General features: G+C 33.5%; 2 protein-coding genes and 1 pseudogene across 2 annotated transcripts; all 3 read right to left on the bottom strand.

The window, feature by feature from the left end:
* Nucleotides 1-871: 871 nt before the first annotated feature.
* LOC122289630 lies at nucleotides 872-6,581 on the bottom strand. Its single transcript, XM_043096794.1, has 3 exons — nucleotides 6,388-6,581; nucleotides 4,753-4,878; nucleotides 872-3,588 (listed from the first exon to the last, which is right to left on the bottom strand). The coding sequence occupies exon 3, from the start codon at nucleotides 3,308-3,310 to the stop codon at nucleotides 1,343-1,345; it is 1,968 nt and encodes a 655-aa protein (XP_042952728.1). The 5' UTR covers nucleotides 3,311-3,588; nucleotides 4,753-4,878; nucleotides 6,388-6,581; the 3' UTR covers nucleotides 872-1,342.
* A 6,174-nt stretch (nucleotides 6,582-12,755) lies between these two features.
* On the bottom strand, nucleotides 12,756-18,032 carry LOC122289368 (annotated as a pseudogene).
* A 1,804-nt stretch (nucleotides 18,033-19,836) lies between these two features.
* On the bottom strand, nucleotides 19,837-20,713 carry LOC122289114 (dirigent protein-like). The gene has a single exon (XM_043096055.1). It carries the CDS (start codon nucleotides 20,624-20,626, stop codon nucleotides 20,057-20,059), a length of 570 nt encoding a protein of 189 aa, XP_042951989.1. The 5' UTR covers nucleotides 20,627-20,713; the 3' UTR covers nucleotides 19,837-20,056.
* Between the last annotated feature and the right edge of the window lie 237 nt (nucleotides 20,714-20,950).

The raw sequence follows: 20,950 nt of genomic DNA, 5'->3' as shown, positions 1-20,950 counted from the left end.
ATAATTATAAATAACTATGTATAGTACTTATTCAAAAATAAAAACCTCATTTTCTTTCTTCAAATTATATTTTATTGTTTTCTCTCTCTCCTCCTAACTCTCTCCTCTCTTTTCTTTTTTCTCTTCTCTCTTTATTATTTTATTATTATTTGATCAAAAAATACATAATCCAATGTAGAAATTTTTTTTCATATTCAAAATCAATCTTCCAAAAATATAATTTTGAATATGAAGATAAAAAATCCATTACCAATCCTCTTATTTTATATTATAAATTGTCCGATAAGTCACGTTGTGTTTGATGAAACCCTATTTGTATTCAAGAAATTTTTTATTTTATCTTATTTTATTATTATAATTTTATTAAATTTTTACATAAAATATAAAAAAATTAATATTTTCAAATCATAAAATAATAAAATTATTAAAAAATAATATTCTAATAATATTTTATTTAACTTTTAATTTTCATCTCATCTATACTTATTAACCAAACCACACCGTGTTGACCGAGCTATCCTGCGATATTCACAATTGACGTAAAAAACTTGTTAAATTTTCAAAAAAATACTGGTGGCTTTATTAAAACTAGAAATCATGTTTATTTAATAAAAAGGCTTTGGCCATAAAATAAAATTGAAAAATATATCTATAAATTAATATAATTTAATTCAATATATCCAATAAATTATGAATTTATTTTTACAAATTCTATTTGTAGCCGGAGCAATTTACTTATTTATTAGCTAAAAAAGAGTCTCAATAAACTTTTCATGCTAAATAAAAGATTGAATTCGATTGCACAAGTCGTCGTTATAGTTAGAAAACTGATTCTTGATTTACTTTAAATGCATTGATCAAAATGCCTTCGTTAAAATAGAAAGACGACCAATTAATTAAAAACATAGAGAGTAATGTACAACCAGGAAACGATGAAACACAATATGACCCCATAAAGGCTTTATTACAACCACAATTGTCTGATCTAACTGACCGAATTACAGGTGGTATCCTGTATTCACAATAACCTACTGCACAGACAACTATTAATATTTACAGGAAAGAACGCCCAAGACCTGACTCAAAACGCCAACTTTCTCCTAGCTAGGTTTCCCCAACTGTTAAATATCATTGAAGGGTTCTCTTCTCTCCATTTGAACCGAGGAATGAGAACTCCGAGTAATTATCAAACCACTGAAAAAACTAAGAGGACACAAACGAGCTGAGCAACTCCACCAACCGCCAAGACCATATCAAGAACAAGGGGGAGCAATAGCCATACGGATAGTCACGACACATCATGAAAAGATTTCATTGGCTCGGATGAAACAATAACTACGCCTTAACCACTGCTTGAGCCAAGACCAGAACTGGATGTCAGCAATGCTATCAGACTCCCCCCATGCACCCTACCTTCTGGAAGATATACCGGCACCGATGAGAGGTTCCCTTCCCCGACTGAGATTTGAGCAATTGGGACTCCAAATTGCTTCGAATCAGAATAAGTTCTGCCCGCCAAAGCTCCCATATTGTTCCCTATGTTCAGAACATCAACATTCATGTCCCTAGTGATGACCTCTCTCCCTTGCTGGTTAAGATTGGGATCCTGAACCATAGGTCCCAGGGTAGCACCACCATGAACCCTCTTATCCTGTACCAGGCCGCTATGGAGAGTACAGAGACCTGATTTGCCCCTGGCAAAGGAGTTACAAGGACCACTGGAATGGATGCCATATTCTGATCCAAGATGGCCCCAAGAACATCTTTTTCCTCCACCATGTGCCTTGCAAAAATCGGTGCTGCCTTGTGCACTTTTGCCGCACCCTTCAAACTTGCATCTCTTGCCCCCACCATGACGGACACAATAATCTGTCCTCCCCCTTGCACTCTTTGTGCACTCGGGCACAGCACACCTCTTACCACCCCCATGTGCTACACAGAAGTTAGTTCCTCCATGCACACTCTTTGTACAAAACCCACCACCTTGGAATGCACATCTTTTCCCTCCACCATGGCCCTTGCAAAAAGGTGTGCTCCCCTCAGCACCCTTGGTGCAACCTGGGGCCGTACAGCGTTTGCCCCCACCATGGGCCTTGCAAAACATTGTGCTCCCTTGTGCACCTTTAGTGCATCCGGCAGCTTGGCATCGTCGGCCACCTCCATGTGAGATGCAAAGACCTGAGAGGCCTTCTGCACTCTTTGTGCAATTTTCTTTTTGACATCTCTTGCCACCACCATGCCGGATACACAATCCTGATTTTCCTCTGGCAGCTCGAGTGCAACCCTGTTGACTACATCTCCGTCCACCACCATGAGCAATACAGAAATCTGTGCGCCCTTCTGCACTCTTTGTGCAACCAAGGTATTCACATCGCCGACCACCCCCATGGGCCTTGCAGTAGACAGTCCTACCCTCAGCTCCCTTGGGGCAACCAGGTCTTTGGCACCTCCGACCACCACCATGAGAAATACAACGGCCTGAAGCACCTCTGGCTCCCTTTCCACATCCCTCAACTTGGCATGTCTTAGAACTACTGCCACGATGTTGTGATTGTTGTTGCTGTGTTATCCCGGAAGTACAGGTGACTGAGCTTTTTGGCGGTGTTAATATAGTTGATGAGAGGTCTGGAAAAATAGGAGTTGGATCGTTGAAAAGGACGCTAGGCCGTGTGTCAATTGGAGTCTGTAGAGGAAAGACAATTCCTGGTTTCCAACGACATGAGGTTGATCCTTCATCGGCATGTTGGGCCACGCCAACAATTTGTGACATCTCCATGCCCAATTGAAGCGGAGTAGATCCAGGATGGACACTAGTGATGTCAGATTCAGTGGGTCCAGTAGAGAGACTTAACTCCAAGCCAACCTTAGACAGCGATTCCAGTGGTTTCAAATTTGAACTACGGGGTTCCTTTGGACTGGGTACTTTATCACCACCGATATGAAGCGAGAAGTCCAATTCAAGATCCATTGATGATTCCTCATCAGTTTCTTTGGCTGAAGACATTGTAGTGCAAGCAGTTGCTGAACTTCCCTTGCTGTCGGAGGAACTGGATGAACGTCCTAGCCCAAGGGACAATGAAGAGCCAACTTGCTGGCCAGTAGAACCATTCATAAAACACCACTTCCTTTTGATTCCCTTTGAGCTGGGCATGCAAGGTACAGAAGAACCAGGGGAATCAAGCCGTAAAACAGTATCCATGTCATATTCAGCTCCAGCTCCACCAACTTGAACCGAATTTCCCAGAATCTTGAATGCATTAGAAGAATCATGATTTGGATTAAACTCCAAGTACCAGGACCTAGTGTCCATGAAATAAAAGCTTGATATTTAAAATGCTACCAAAACTAATCTCAATTGCAACAGAACAGTCTGCCCAACTTCCGAGGAGAAGAAAATTAGCTACAAAACTAGGGTTAGATGCCTCTAAAAGAGTCCATCCCACCCCCACTAACAAATCCAGAAGTGTCACGCCGATCCATTTCCTAAAGTAGAAATTTAACCAAGCTTCAACTGATCAGTTGGAACAAGAGTGGACGAATTCTATTAGACTTGATTTCTTCACAAAAACAATATGGCAGATGATCATCCTGTCCATAGGTCATTTCGTTAGATCAAGGAATTGTTGCAAATAATCACAATACCATTTCGAGATACTAAGACATCAGCAAATTAAGAATGCTTCTCTCATGTTCATGTCCTCAAATTCTCAAGGCAGTTCCAAATTTCACATATATTTACATGTCAACTTTTTTTTCCCAAAATATATGCATGGTATCCTAGAACTTCAGGTAAATATTTAAGAACCAACAGACAATCAAACGACATAATCCTAATAGGCAATGAAAAGAAAATAAACTGTAAGCTCAACAAATTGTTTTTTCTTGTTTAGCAGATATCCTGTTCCTAAGGTAGATTGTTGCACCCACAGATTGGATTAAAGGTACCAGAATATCATGGGCAGGGTAACTGAGGTCTTTTTTCTAAGAAAATTTTAAGCATATAAAATATTTTGTATCTTGTTGTCCTTTTCATCTCTGGAAACCACAGAAGTGACGACTTTTGGAAGTTAAAGTCTAAATGGAGAAATGAAACAATATGGTTTCCCTTTTTCCTCTAAGCATGCAGAATTACTGGGAATGCATCTTCAAAAAAGATGATACTGAAAGAGAACTTCCAAACTTCACATCAAACATATGAAAGCACTACTCCCAGGATACAAGCTAGAGAGAGAGAGAGAGAGAGAGAGAGGGGGGGTGGGAGGGGAGGGAGGGAGGCTCGAATTTGTCGACAATAGCACAAATAATATGATTACATACTATAAATTGGCCAAGTCTAAGCCATATAGTAACAGAAGGTTTAGCATGTGCCACAAAATTTCATATTTGTTCATCAGAACACATTGATCTATAATCTTCAGCCAATCTAGTATGGAAAATTTAAAGTGTTTCCTTTCTTCAATAAAAGAAACTTCCAATAATTTCCAGCAAAATCACAAGAAAACAACTCTAAACAAATCATTAACTAAACTCTAAACAATATTTCTTTTTGATAAGTATGAAAATTTTATTCATCGAATGAAATAGACGAAACCCATGTACATAGGAAGTATACAAACTCTACACAATATTAAAAATATTTAAGTATTCGAGATGATTCACTTATCAAAAAAAAGTATCCGGGATGATTCCAGTAGCAAGACTTGCAAAAAGTTTTGCTATTATAAACAGGGTACGTCCAGTACAAAATAGTACCTTAGATTACAAGTTCCAAAATGGAAAAGCAGAACTCAGAAGAAATTGAGCAAGCCACTTTTCTTATGAAGAAGAAAGCAAGAGCTGATCATAGCCTGCAGCAAAAGCAACTGCGGCCCCAGATACCTAGGAGCGACAAATCAGATAATCAGAAAAGAGAAAAACCCCAAGCGAAATAAATAATTATAAAATGAATGTGTAGAGTATTTGTAGCGTTGGTCATCAGACAGTAAATTTAATGGCAGAAACAGGATGAAAAGATAATTATTGCTACCGCACATATTGATGATATATGTAGCAGTATTAAAGCTCAGAGATGTAAAGTGTGTAAAGTAACAGAAAGAACAAGAGTATACGTATGCCCCTCGACCAGTGAAAACTGTACGGAGTGATTGTTAATTGAAAAAAAAAAATGAGGGAAAAGAAAAGCTTGACAGTTTCTGCTCCGTAGTGCCTAAACAGAATAAGCGAGCTCGGCGAGATTATTAGGCAAGTCGGAATAGAGTTGACTAATATATTTAATAAGGAACTGCACTAATTGAAGGTTAACTGAAGAAGCAGAAAATCCCAAGGTTCCATTTTCCTGCGAGGTTTAGGGTTAACTAAGCGCATTAAAGAAATAGATAATGTAAAAAATAAAGCAGGAATTCTAATAAGCTATATTTATAGGGTTATCCAGAAAAGAAACGATTGAACTGAATTTGTGCTTATAATTATTTGGTTGTATTAAGTTCAGATCTTTCCCAATCTTAAAAACCTATATACCAATGAGTCAATGACCTTTGATCTTTTCCTCGACCCCCCTAAAAACATTGGGTTCAACAGGGATCTCTACGAATCTGGGGAGAACCCACAAAAAAGAACAGCTCAATAGCAACTCTAAATTAATATACTCATAAAACCCCAAAAATACTAGTCTTTTTCAACATACGAACATCATTACTGACCTAAAACATTATTTATTTTCTCCATCTCAGCATGTACAATTTGCTTATGAGCGAAGTTGAGCCCAAAAAAATCCACCAAAGATTAACCAAAGCAGCTGAAATCACCTAAGATTTTACGAACTACAAAAGTGAACGTGTGTTTCCGAGTGGAAATAATAAGAATCCCAGTCAGGAATTAAAAAAAAAAAAAAAAAAAAAAAAAAAACCTCAATCCCCGAAGGAAGCAAACCACGAAAAGTAAACCATCGCTCAAATAAATCCACGAATCGGTTTATCTACGATTAAAAGGAAACAAGTGATTTTTTGCGAGTTTATTAAACGTAACTCATACGTGCACCTATCTTCAAGTACACAAAGGATTTCGGGAAAAAAAAAAAAAAAAACCATGTGTGTTGCCGAGGATTTCCGAGAAAACAAAATAAAAGAAAGGAAGCCGGAATTCGCAACTCTTTGTTAAGCTGTTTCAGCTCAACCAAAAAAATAAAAGAGAAATAACAACAAAACATAGTTCTTTGTAATCGTTGCTTCGCCTGGCGTTCCTCAGCAAACCGAACGGAGGGAGAAAAATTGAATCAGAAATCGAAGAGCACCCGGAAGACAGAGACCAATTTCTTAGACGACTAGTTTAGGAACACAAAATCGGGGAGGGATCTTAGATTAGATAGTCGAACAGACTAAGAAACCTTACCGTGAAATTTCTATTCAATTTTATGATTGCTGTGTGGCGGCGATCAATAGGAGAGGCCTAGGGCATGGAGCCGCCGGAGAGAGAGAGAGAGGACGAGGCGACGAGAGACAGGGAGTGTGTGGAAATGACGAGCTGAGAGAGCACGACTAGTCGACTAGGCTACGCGTGGTAAGAACTTGCAAGACCGGACCATGTGTTTACTCTTTACGATAATTTTTTTATAAATATCTTAACCACGGTTTTTTTTTTTTTTTTAAGGCATCTTAACCACGGTTTGTCGACCGACAAAAGAGTTATTATTCGCATAAATTTTGAATTTTACTATAAATGCTTATAAAATAAAATTTATATATTAAAGTGAGATAATATAATACGTTATATTTTATAATATATTATCATTTACAAATTTTATAAATGCAATAGCAAATAATTAGGACAAACGAATAACTAAATAAATACTAGCAAATATTATGGTTAAACACAATATTTAAAATTCATATAAATCGGAAATTTGTTGTAACATCCCCATTCTCAAGCTAGAAAAAAGTTATTATTTTGTCCCGTTTAAAGTGTCGGACATATACAAACATTGTGGCACTTCACACATTTGTGAAACAATATAAATGTTGCCGAGTTGAACTAAATATATATTTAAAGAATAATTTTATATATAATCTATAAATATCGTATAGTCGTTTTAAAAAAATATATATGGTCTATTATTAAAAATATAATTTTTTATATAAATTATGTATTTGATTCACTTTTTTTAAAATGATTTAAAATATACGATACTTGCGTACTCACAACTGCAACTATCATTTCTCATATTTAAATTATATATGATTAATCATTATTATTGAAAATTAAAAACTTGAAAAATGAAACATTTACTCGCTATTTACAAAACCTATAGAGTTTATAGTATTATTTTTATAGTACAATTTACTTACCAAAAACCAGAAGTTTAAAATTAAGGGCATGTTTTGACATTTGAAGTACCTTATAATTTTATAAATAGTTTTAGTGAAGATGTTTTATTAGATTTTTAGAAATGAGGGATAAAATTTTGAATAAAAATATTATAAATTTAAAAGATTATTTGAATATAATTTTTTAATATTTTTTTTATTTTGAAGTTGGTAAAAGTTTTATTTATTATTGTAGTTTGTTTTGATATTTATAAAAATTGTATTAATTTTTGTGTTTAGATAATAATTAAGTAATGATTATAATTTAAAATTAAAAAATATTATATAAATTGTCGATCAATTTAAAGGTTGCATGGTAGATGCAAACTCGAGTGGTAATTGTAACCATGCGACCCCTTCCTAGTTCCTACACGTCAACTACAACACGATATTTTAAAGTTGGCAACGTCTTGTCATTGCTCTCAGTGCTTCCAAAAACGTAAAAATTGCTAAAATAAAAAAATATATATGTAAGGCTAAGTCATTTTCCAAATTTATTGTTCGCATATGGACGAAAAAAAAAAGGCTACAAAAGAATGGTGCTCGTGGGAGATCAATCGCATTGTTGATTTTCCAACATTTTGAAAAGTCAAAGATCTTTAAAATGGATTAAAAATGTTAGATAATTGATTCCTTTATTCGTTTCATATTCCGACCATTAAACCACTAAACTTGTGAGACAAGTCAAGAGTTTAATGATATGATAATATATAATTTAATTTTTTTAATATAAAAACTCAATTCGAACCACCATCTTCTTATAAAAATAAAATAAAAATCTATATGACTAGTATCCATTTGAGTGTTGAGATGGTCTTAATTTATTTTATCTTATCATTTAAATATCATTTAAATATAAATAATTTTTTAATTTTAATTTTTTTCATTTACTAATTATAACTTTTACAAGCTTACAAACAAAATACTAAAAAAATTCAAAATTTTCAAATATAAAAAATAATAATATTAACAAATAATATTATAACAAATTTTTTATTTAACTTTTTATTTCTTATTTTTTAAAATTTTATAAAACATCTTAACTTAAACTATTTTATTATTATTATTCATAAATTATTTTACTATTATTTATAAATTTTTTATCTCATCTTAACATCTAAATAAAACCTAAAAATAGATCTCCGAGTAGTGTCTGATTTAATTACTTTTTCATCAAATGATAAAAAGTTTGAAATTATTTTTTTTTTCTAAAAATTTAATATTCAGGAAAAATAAAAACAAATAAGCCTTAAAATTAATAAACAAGTTGTTTAAGAGACTCACAACAGTAAAATGTTATAGCAAAATCTAATTATTTCTCTTACTATATTTAGAAAAGGGTAGATTTTTCTCTTAATATGCCTTACAATAAATTGGTAATTATATTATATTATATTTGACAAGGGCAGTTTATTTTTAATTCTATATTTAATTAATTTCTGTGGGTTGGGGGGGCGGCGCGGGGAGGGGGGTTTGCCACTTTGCCTTCCTAGGCTTTGGAAAGCAAGGAATATGCCACTTTGATACTCGGTTCCATTGTTCCGCCTGTTATCTTTCACGAACAAATCGTTCGCCTGACAAATGACAATCAATCCCCAAAAGCTAACGGCACCATCACTATTATTATTATATATTTGTTGGTACGATTACATGGTTGTCCGTGTCGTGTTTGGACACTCCCTGTTCAGCTCCAGCACGTGACCTCTGTCTCACCAAATCTGATCTTTTGCCTCCCTCGTTTCTGCCAGAAAATTTATTTCTTCGTTTTTTCCGTGGACCCGAGAATATGGTATTTATGACATTGGTAACCTTCTTTTTTTTATTTTGCCTCAGCAAAGTGAACTTCATTAAATTATAAAGCTGATTCATGAGGAGGGAGTCGTATTTCTCAACAAATACTCTAAAATAATAAATAATAGTATATAGTGATGATAACAAAAAATATAATAAGTTTATTTGAGGTCAATCTTTTAGTACCTATTCATGTTTTATAAAAGGATATATCTAAGGAGGTGAACGGACCAACTTATTCAAAAGGTCGGAGACCTCTAAACCTGTGGAGTCGCGCGTGGCTTCAAATCCCACTCTAGAAATCGGCTGCTTGTGGGAGACACGCACGGCAAGAGCTGCGCGTGTTGCGAACACTCCGAGCTAAAAGGGAGATTTCTTTCATGAGATTGAAGATTGGTGGCTGGAGATACACAAAAATGGGTGCGTGCTGATTAGAGGTAACTGAAAAATAGTAGATCGGCAAGTTTCAACACTACAAAGAAAAAACTATGAAAAAGTCTGGGAAAATAAATAAAAACAGTAAAAGATAATACAGTAGAACCGTAATGGCTGGCTATGGGAGGAGGTGATCAAAGCCAAAGCTTTGAACCCCTACGTCCCGTGGAAGGGATAGAATATTGTAAATTGAGGGAAAAAAAACTTCTGTATTGAGAGAAAAGAGGGTCGAGAGAAATATTAGTCTCTCGACATTGATAACCATTTATGTTACCATAATTTTTTTCTACAATTTGTTTTTTTCCCCCACTTGGCATATTCTTTTTTGAGAAATATTTTATTTATAAAAATAAATTTACAAATTAATATAGTTTAATATAGATTATAAAATTATTTTTAATATAAAATAAATCTAATACATCACTTAAAACTACATTAATTTATAAATTTATTTTTATATAATCTCTTTATATTTATAACAATTCTCTTCTTTTTTATATTTTTGTGGTGATATTTCACCAAAAAGTACTAAGTACTTAAAGAAAAATGAGATATTATTTAAAAACGAAAACAAATAATATAATCAATGAACCAATATTTTAATACTAGGTGGGAGTAACGTGCAAAGCACGTTTATCTAATTTTATGAAATAATTATTTGTAAAAAATAATATATATTTTATAAAAATTATTGATGTCACTTAATAATTTAAGGCATATTGGAGAAAATAAAAAAATTAGTTCAAAGTATCATATAATCCAATATATGTTTATAACATCTATAATTTTAGCAAAAATGTATACGAAAAATTTAATAAAGTCTAACACAAACGATAGTTCAAAATATGTGTCGTTTGATGTTTGTATTATAATTCATCAATTTATGTCATCCTGTAGACAATCAATAGAGACAACATTGAAATTCTTATTTTGCTGTTGGTTGAATTGATCAGGGATAACATAAAGTTAAAAAGTAATATTTTTATAAAATTTGTGGTATAATATTTTCTATATATAGCATATATATAAATCATAAAATATATTTTGAAATTGTTGGCCGAATTTACTCTTTCTTGATTAGCTCAAGGATCATGGCCTTTGTCACGTACCTATCATAACAAGCCCACGTATGGAATATGACTTAGCGGAAGCTACGTCTTGCTACCATGGGGAAAAAAAAACACTTTGATTAAACACACTTATATTATATATTATATGAAATTTTTAAATTTGGAATACTCAATAATCTAAGTTAATGAAACGTATAATACATGTATATTATATTTAGAGATTCACATCTTATGCACCTAATATACATGTATATGTTAAGAAGAAAGAGAAAAATATAATAACTAATCTTTAATTACTTATTATTATATAAACTATTAAATATTATAATTATTGAGATTAATAAATCATATAACAACATTGAATGCTATCTCTCTCAACATTTATGTCTTCATTTTATGTGCCAAACCGTTAAAACAAACGGTGTTAACTTTAACGGAAAAACAAGAAAAACCGTTAAAACAAGATTTTCCGTTTCATACACACTTTTTATATATAGAAGAAATAATGTTAGATAGTCTTAAGTTGCAATTTTTGTATACTTTTCTTAAAAATAAATAAAATTTATTATTAAAATAATAATTTATTCTTGTAAATTCCACATATATCTACTTTTTTTTATAAAATAATACAAGAAACTTACACACTTAAAAGTACAAAAATTATTTATATATTTTAATACCATTCTTGTGTCTTCACTGAACCCATCTTAAGAAATAGGGACATGAATATAATAGATAATTGAGACGAGAATAAATAGTTAAGTTAAGATTTAAATCCAGATTAACTAATGTATTATCTGAAAACAAAGATTAAGCTCTCTTTGAACAGTAAAAATATTTTATCTCATTTTATATTATTATTTTTTTAAATTTTTATATAAAATATAATAAATAATTCAATTATTTTAAATTCTAAAATAATAATAATTTTAAAAAATAATATTTTAACGATATTTTATTTAATTTTTAATTTTTATTTAAAATCATCTCATCTCATTTCACTGTTTAAACCGTACCTTAAACTAAACCTATTTATTTGAATAATGGATCAAAGAAAGAACCGAATTCAAGGTAAGGATAGTACTAGGAATTTTGCTGCCTCATCCCGCTAGTGCATTTTTTTTATATTATTTTTTTAATACTCTTAAATATTTTTTTAAAAAAAATTATAATATTATTAAATAATATTTTTTAAATTATCAAGTAAAAAAAAGTAAAATAAGAGCTCCTAGCAAAAGGAGAGCGGGATCCCAATTATTTTCGTTCAAGGTAAAGGTAGTTGTCAACTTCAAGATTCTGACGGCATCTTCGAAAAATAATTCCTTAAAATCATTTTTGGGTGTCCTTTGAAATTCTCAGAACAGTGACTTCTAACATATTGAATTACTTTATTATTTCCTACGCGATATATTAATAGATGTTTTGACATTTTTATTATTCTATTTAGACATATTAAAAATAAATAAATAACATTTCTCTATCAAATTATTGATTTTTTACTAATATTGGGGTTCAACCTCTGAGCATCCATTTAAGAAAAAGGTATAGTCAATATTTGAAAAAATTAAATTTTTGATCTTAAATTTAACTATTTTTTTTAAATAAAAGAAAATTTATACACTAATCATTACTGTTAATTTTTCAAGAGAGAAGGGAAAGTGGAGTAGTGGACAGGTAAGAAGTTGGGGAGGAAGCCAAAGCGAATGGAAAAAGAAGGAATAGAAAAGTTGGGGAGGTAGTAAAGCGGGATTTGTCTGCCTCCTTTTAGGACTTTTTGATTCCTTGTAAAAGGTCTCACGGATGGGGGAGGGAGTGCCGCGTCGGCTAAATCTTGCCACATGTTTATGGATTTCTATCTTCAGACGATTTCACTCTTCCCCACCATACAAAAGGGAAGAACAATACAAAGTCCTTTCTGTAAGACCTGCATTGACATCAAAACAAAGAGAAATATATATAATTATTACTGCTACAACAGTTCTTGCATGATGGACATGGAAGGAATTTATGTTCTATGAATCGTACAGATTTGAACCCCTGATCAAGTAGAAAAATGTGGGAACTTTTTCCTTTTGTTCATTTCCCTTTTCTTTCCTAAATTCTAGCTTACTATCTCAATCAATGTTACAAGCAGCAAAGATAGAAAAAAGAACACCTCCAATGTATGCAATGAATGACCTGCAAGTAGGAACAGAGGACTAATTTCCTTATTGCATACAAAGAAAAGCACTTCCTCAGTGTATAAATAATTTCTAAAACAAGTACAATGCTTCCACCATTAAGATATAATAGTTGTAGTTAAAGTAAGTAGTGGGTCCAAACTGTAGAAAATGTCTCATGCATGTTAGCAGATGCAACTTGCAACTAGGAAAAGTCTCTGGGGAAAGAACTTGTCTGATTGTACAAGCATATTGTTCCAACATAAGGTCTCTTTAAGGCAGGCACATGTACACGTGATATAGTTGACTCAGTTGTGGCTGATACATACAATTTGATAGTTGCATCGTTGGTCAACTTGGACTTCACGCCTCTCAACAAAAGAAGAATTCCGATGCCTGATTCCTTGGGGTAATCTTTGGGCGGTTTTCTAATAAAGAAGTGATTTACTGGCTAGATTATGTACGATGGTCTTAATGTATTTCCATCAGAATAAATTCTGGATAGTTTTCTAAAAGTTTTTAGGATTTATTGATGAAGTCTTACTTCTGTATACCAGTAGTCTCAAGTTCAGGAGAAGGCTCATGGAATAAAACTTGGTGTCTATGCTTCTTCACGAACAATATCACAGGGAGTTTGTAAGATCTAATGAAGATTGAAAGCTAAAAAATATTCCGAGAATAGAACCACCCAAAACTGCAAGCTGCATGAGATAGGAATTTGTCAAATGCAATAGGCCCACATACATCAACAGGTGCAAAAGAAAGGGGGAAGAGCTGATCTAATCTAGAAAAGGACAGAAATTGGATACAATCGAAGTTGTCTATAATTTCCAGACAGCTGATATGCGAAATCTTTGCATTTACCGCCCATGGAGACAGGCTTTTATGTCATATACATTGTACAATGGCTATTAATAAGCGAATATTCCATATTCCGTACAGCATACAATTTGAAGTTCAATAGGCATTGCAAAGTTATAGTTAACTTCTAATTTGTAATTAACTTGCATTACTACTGAGTGCTAAATCACGATTATGCCTCCGAAGCTTTGTAGTCATATAAAGAAATAGAAAATTACCAAAGTGGCAAAGCCATGACCAGCTAGTGCTCCCCCAATGACTCAAGAGGGGAAGATGCTGCAGCAAGTGCTGCATAAGACAATAAAAACAAAACAACAGGAAATATAAACATTGTTAAAGTTGTATTTTCAACTAAATCAAATTTCAAACGTTTTATTATGTATTTCATCCTATTTTGGTCAAGTTCACTGCATATTATGGCCAAGGAAAATGGTCTCCACTAACCTACTGTGGAAAAGAATGATTTGTAACCCCATTTGGCAATGAAAACCAAGAAGAAAGTGCTAATAATAGTGCTAGCAGCAGATAATATCCCAGCACCATTTTCTGAAAACTTTAGAACTTCTAACTCTGCCTAGTTCAAAAGCGACAAGGACATTTATTAGAATTCACCCTGTCCAGGAATAAATATCACAAAGTATTGCAATGCATTTGAAAAGGAAGAGCGTGAAAATGAGCCAAAATTAGTGTTTACTATTATTTACCTCCGTCTGTTCATCTTCTGCTTCTGGACTGCCCCTTAACGTGGAATCAAGCAAGGTTGAAACCCCAAAATACACCTATACCAATGACAAGAAGCACAATGGCACAGCTTACTTCCTCTGCCAATATATTTTCTAGAATTCTAATAGTTGCTACATTGCCAACGTGATACCAATGTTTTTTTTTTTAACGTGATACAAATGCTTGTCTATGAACATGTCGTAGACTTGTACGATTCTTTCTTTCCAGCTAAACATAAAACGAGGACAAAAAGGAAACTTACCAAGAGGAAAACTGCAGCAATGTCATCAACAAGCAAATCAGTCTCAGTAAACCTGTGATCAACAGATCTGATATTAGTGCCACATCTAACAACTTAAAAGGATCATTTACAAAAAGGTCATATCTGGCAGATCTGAGTAATATTTAAAACATGCTTATACAGACAGACAAAGACATAGAAGGCACCTCCCCCCACCCCCTTACGCAAAAAAAAAAAAAACATTGTGCTACGGATCATACTTCCCAACCAATTTCCAGACACAATTCATTAGTTCCACCAAGCATAACAATCCCGGCTGTTTCAAATCTTCCAAATTATTAAAAGATACATTTCTAGCTTAGAAAGCAATTTTCAGGATGACTGCTTGCATTTTATACACATATTTACTGAAAAGGGTCGCCCAAGAACAACATATATGATGGTCATTGCTCTGCAACAAAATTGGATGACAATTTCAAGGAAAGTCCTGAATAGTAGGATTTCATTAACATTGTGGAAAGTTCGTCCAAGAACAACAGATATGTTGATTATTGCCCTGCCCAAGTAAACAGAAATCTTTATGATTTTGAAGAAGGAAAATGTACAATAGCCAGTCCTTGATGGTGTGACAATTTGATAAGATATCATGACTGATGAAGATACAAATTTAAGGTGACCCTTTTTTTGTTTTTTTTTCATAAAACGATAACACTGCTTCATTCGATGAGATCGGGACTGCCGTGCATCTCTACAAATCAGAAGTGAATCATATAGCCATTTCAAAAACTAAGAGCACAAATATTCCAAACTCGATGCCTCACCCTCCACCCTGTTGTTATGGTGGGAGGAAGTGCCATTTGAGAAATAACTCATTGGCACAAACAAGAAACAGCAAAAAGTTTTTGTAGTCTTTGATAAGTAAGAAGCAAAAAGCTAACATTGCAAAGGGCATCTAAATCACCATGAAGAAACAGAATACCATACGAAAGTGTACCAAAAGTCCCAAAAAAAACACAACAGCAGCAGAGTTCCTAGCTGCTAGAAGTGCCTGCACAGAACATTAAAGTTATAAATTAGGAGGGACAATAATGATTTTGTAGGGCTAGAAAATATACAAACGATAAGAGGGGAAAAACAGGGAGAAAAGAGAATTTCTTATGCATATTTTGATTAGCTTTATTATCCCTTGTTTATTTCAAGTAAACTGACATTTAGGTGTTTAATGCAAAACTGGTCAACCGATCAACTGAAACAATGTTTCTTGTGAGGCAGTATCTCAATTTATCAACTGTGCTCAATACTATTAAATAGTTGTAAGTGGTGTTGAACCCAAGGTTTCAAACTTTGTGTAATTATATATCTACACATGAATTTTGATGATAACAAATGAATTCAAAGAATAAAGAAGTCTCAAGCTTAAGTTGTTTACACAATGGAGTCAAGCACATCAAGGAAACAAGCATGAGCAAGAAGGGAACAAATTCACATTAAAGTTATAGAGTAATATTGTAAATTTCTTCAAAATTCGAAATTAGGATAAATGCTCAAAATTAATATTTTATCATAAAACATTAAAATACATTTTCCACATGTGCATGAATTTTTTTGAAAATTAAAATTGAAAATTTTGAAAGATGATTGATTGTCATCTTTCACATGTGCATACCTTGATTAAAGGGTTATTTTTGAAAATATTAAAGATGATTGATTGCCATCTTTCACATGTGCATGTTTTATTTGAATATTTTCAAGAGTGATTGATACTTTTTTTGACTTATGTAAAAGGTAGATGTTTTTGTTTGAAATATTTGAAAAGTAAAGTGTGCTCCTTTTGTTATACGCAAAAAGTAAAAAGATTAGGTTTGAAATATTTGAAAAGTAAAGTGTGCTCCTTTTGTCATATATCAAAAGTAAAAGATTAGGTTTGAAGTTTTTGAAAAATGAATGATGTTGTTTTTGACAATTGAAAAAGAAAAACCTTTTATTTGAATTTTTTTAAAAAGGGAATGATGTTGTCTTTGACATATGAATCTTTTTTAATTCGAATATGAAGTCTCATATGCCTATAAATAGATCATTTGAGAGCTTCACATTCACAACATCCAGAGCATACAACATTCATTCAAAACTTTCATTCTCTCTTCTCTAAGCATTGAATCTTAATCTTTGTTCATTTTGAGAGATATAGTTTGCGCTGTATTGTTCTTATTTCACTTATTAAGAAGTGTTTTCTGATAACCTACCCACTATCAGCTCTTGTATCAGAAAAAATGTGTGTATAACCCTTGTGTGTGTAGAAAGTGTTCTACACGGGGAATAGTTAAATCACCACGTGTAAGGTGATTGCAAGTGTAGAGGGTGTTCTACACGAATCCTTTGTAGCGGTATTGTTCAAAAGTGTAATAGGTTTCTATCTCCACCTGAAGGAGGTTGAATAGTGAATTTGGAGATCCTCAAGGGGTAGCTTGAGGCAAGGACGTAGGCAGTGGGGCCGAACCTCGTTAACATACTGAGTTTGCTTCTCTCTTACCCTTACTCTTTATATTTATTACTGTTTCGTATTTTGTTTATATTTCATATTGTATATTTGATTTATAATTGTTATTTTTTTCAAATATAACTCAATTCACTCCCCCTCTTGTGTTAGTCATCTGGGCAACAAGTGGTAAATTAAAACTGCATACATTTCAGAAAACAAACTACAAGCGACGTAGATAGAATGCTCATATACAAAGAGTTAACCCTGCTTATATGTCGTATGCATATTAAAAAAGAAAGAAAGAAAGAAAAAAAAAAAAAAGGCTTGGTGATTGGAATTTTCCGTGTCAAACTATTGATCAATTCCCTCTTACCGCAATAAGAAGGTATTGTCTCCGAGTTCCCAAAAAAAGATCAGCAAGAATGCCTGCAATGGAAATGCATTGATAGTGTAATTGTGGGAGGTGCACCATTCCCATATATTAAATCAGTTTTGGTAACCTTCAACAAAAGACCTAAAAATTTTACATGCAACCACAAAGATATGATCTTTGAATATCAGAAAACAATAGATTACGATTTCACTTATAATAAGAAAACCAGTCTGCATAAGTTACAGGGAGATTTTCCTAACTGAAGCGAAACCTGTGCTAACATCACCAAGGCCCCCTAAGGAAGGGATTGGCTGCAAGCCACTGGCAATATCTGAATAAGCAACTGCTGGTTGAGAGCCGTGACGAGTGAGAAACCCAAATATCAGTAGATACTTCATAATACAACCGGGTGAATGATTGGAAGCAAGGATATCTGTAGATGCTTGACATTCCCTTCTGGAATTATTCTTTGCAAGCGATTTGTATGAAGCACAGCAACCGTCCATCACAGTCGTTAATTCCATATTCAGTTTGCAGGTCATGCGTTCAAGACACCTTAAATCCTGTTTCAAACAAAAAAAAAAAAAATTCCAGTCAGTCAACAGACATAACAAGAAACCGAACCTGACAGTCATGATCAATGCAAGCGAACTACATGCACAAGGCGCACACGTCGATGTGTTGCGTATATTTAAATTACATAATTGAGATATGTGTTTAAATATATCAAGTAGGTTGAGATGAATTTAATTCTTTTTATAAAAATTTAAAAAAATAGTAAATTTTATTTATGATTGGTTTGAAATGAATTGAGATGAATTAAATTAGTTTCAACAATCAAATAGACCGAGACCACGAGAGACAGAAATTACAAAAGTGGGTTGAAAGTATAAATTTGTCCGGCCTCAATTACTTGTTCGCTTAAGTTCTCGGATCTAATGTCCCAACATTGTTTATCAGAGAGATGCAAGCAGGACCGAGCAGATCTATGACGTATCAATCAATTAGCCAAACTAAACAATAATTAAGACTGTGGGAAAAGTGGCTTACTTCCTATGTCAAGAGAAAGTCATTTTTTCTTTGTACGCATTAAATGCAATCATAAAGAGAGAACTTTCGTCGCTCAAGAGATATACGTTAGTCAATTGCGTATTTTCTCTCTTATGAAATTGTGAGGCTTGCGTATATTGGGGCTTTGTAATTTTTTATCGAATATTTTGGATAACAAGATGACAGAGGAGTCTTCTACATCAACAAATGAAGATTTTGCAATACTTGAAGAGAAAGCACATAATGCGATTTTATTATCTCATTCATATGGAGATTTGTGAGAAGTTGCTGATGAAGATACAACCACTAGACTTTGGAAGAAGCTAGATAGTTTGTACATGAATAAGTCACTTACCAATCATTTATATCTAAAGCAACGATAGTATACTCTCAAAATGAAAGAAGGTATATCTATATCAGAGCATCTTGAAGAATTTCATAAAATTATTATTGATCTAAGAAAATAGTGATAAAACGTGATAGAAATGATCAGGCTTTAATTATGTTGGGTTGGTACTTGTTTCTTTTGACAATTTCTCGCTCTCTCTGTCTCTATGCGCGTGTGGAATCCAAGCCTCTCGTTGCTGTCCTTTGAAATGAATCAAATGATAGAGTTGGAAGATAAATTCTTTGGTTAGAGCACCATTCTTTTATCTATTGCTCTTACAGCTTATATTTCATTGGGTAAGATTCATTGAAAGGTTAAAATACTATCTAAAATATTAATATACGCAAATATTGTGTGTTTGGAATTTTTTTTTTTTTTTTTTCATTTTAAGTTTTGAAACTGCTACTTTAATGTATAATAGCACGTCATTTATTGTGAGATTAAACAAAAAAGTCTTAAAATATTAACGCCCTTTATTCTAGATGACGTGTAAGGTTTTCATTTAATCGTGAATTGGAGGCAGAGTCCAATTCCTAAAGTAGTTGTAATGCATGCTTTTGTTAGTGGCCCAGGCTTTCTAAGACCGGGCATGGCCCAATTACGAATTTAAGGTTTGTTAAGTTTTGGGCCTTAATAAACAAAAGTTGTATCGGCGTAATAAAGGCCCGATCTTTTGTATGACCAAATGTCGTTCTGAAGGTGATGGAAGTTGGAACATTAATATAACACAATAGAAGGGACAAGAGTACTGAAACGTCTTTATAACTTCGATAGAAAAACATTAAAAAGCCATAAGATTAATATCACACATCAATTGTCGTTTCCAAGACTACTCAAACTCAAAGTACCGTTGGGACAACATATATAAAGACAAAGGGAACAAAACTGAAAGTGTCTTTGGGACAAACTTCAGGTAAATAATTGAGAAAATCTGTTATTCAGTATTGATGAAAATTGATAACTATTTCATCATGATACAAAAAGTTTAGGAAATCATGGAGCTAACCCAAATTGGATATAATTATTTCGGATGAAACTGACGATCGGATGATGAAATGGAACTACTACAGAATGATTAATGCATGCATGCAGATCGATGCATGGCTCGCAATCAAATCGATCATGTTGTCACCAACACTCGTACAACTTAATATCAACACGAAGCCGGAAATAAACTTCTCCCTCAAAGGCATCAGTCATCAAAGTGGCTATCCCTCTAGACATGAAAAAATCACCAGTGCCACCAACCACTGAAATATCCCTGGTCTTGTCCATTATCGGATCTGCTCCGGCGAAGTTTATGCTCCCCTTATGCTGTGTAGAGTTGAAAACAAATGAGAACCCTAACCATGATGTGAAAATATCCTTTCGGTCGTAAAGATAAAACCCTTGGGCACGACCAACTGGGGTTGAGTGCAGATTGTTGTCCAACGTAATGGGGTCGTCGAACACAACCAAGTCACCAAAATGGTTCTGTCCTGCCATTATTGTTGTGTTGGCCCAAGCTGGTGCACCTACAATGGCCGAAGTTGCATTCTTCGAGTTTCTGCCATTGAAAAGAATGTCATGGAAATAGAAAACCAACCTTTTACAAGGCAGTCGAGCCTTGATTTTCCCGGCGGGTGCAGCGGTACTGGATACAACGAATAGAAAGATCAGGAGGACGAAAGCTAGAAATGGAATATTTTTAGACTCCATTACTGTTAGCTAGTTCAATGGATAATGGGTTAGAAAGAGCATGCAAGAAACTAGATCATGCTTCGAGGGGACTTAGGGACTAACATTATATATATATATATATATATATAGGATTTACTTTAAGTAGTTACTATCGATTTCAAAGAGGCGTTAAATCTTTGGTGAAAGAGAGATTAATTTGACAGAAAGAGAGTTAAGTTAAGTCTCCTGATCTAGCTCTATTATTTGTACGTTGCTTCATTTCCACGACAAGTACCATAAAGCGCATTATGATGATCATAATGTAAAGTTTCTGTTGAGGTTTGGTTGACTGTCGAAGCTCCA

Source organism: Carya illinoinensis, chromosome 12, assembly GCF_018687715.1.
Source record: "Carya illinoinensis cultivar Pawnee chromosome 12, C.illinoinensisPawnee_v1, whole genome shotgun sequence".
In the NCBI taxonomy this organism is placed as follows: Eukaryota; Viridiplantae; Streptophyta; class Magnoliopsida; order Fagales; family Juglandaceae; genus Carya; species Carya illinoinensis.
Note: the sequence above shows the minus strand (reverse complement) of the source record. Positions and strands in the feature narration are given on the sequence as shown.

What these genes read in the sequence shown, in the direction of transcription:
- LOC122289630 (XM_043096794.1), bottom strand. Translation starts at nt 3,310, where the DNA reads ATGGACACTAGGTCCTGGTACTTGGAGTTTAATCCAAATCATGATTCT.
- LOC122289114 (XM_043096055.1), bottom strand. Translation starts at nt 20,626, where the DNA reads ATGGAGTCTAAAAATATTCCATTTCTAGCTTTCGTCCTCCTGATCTTT.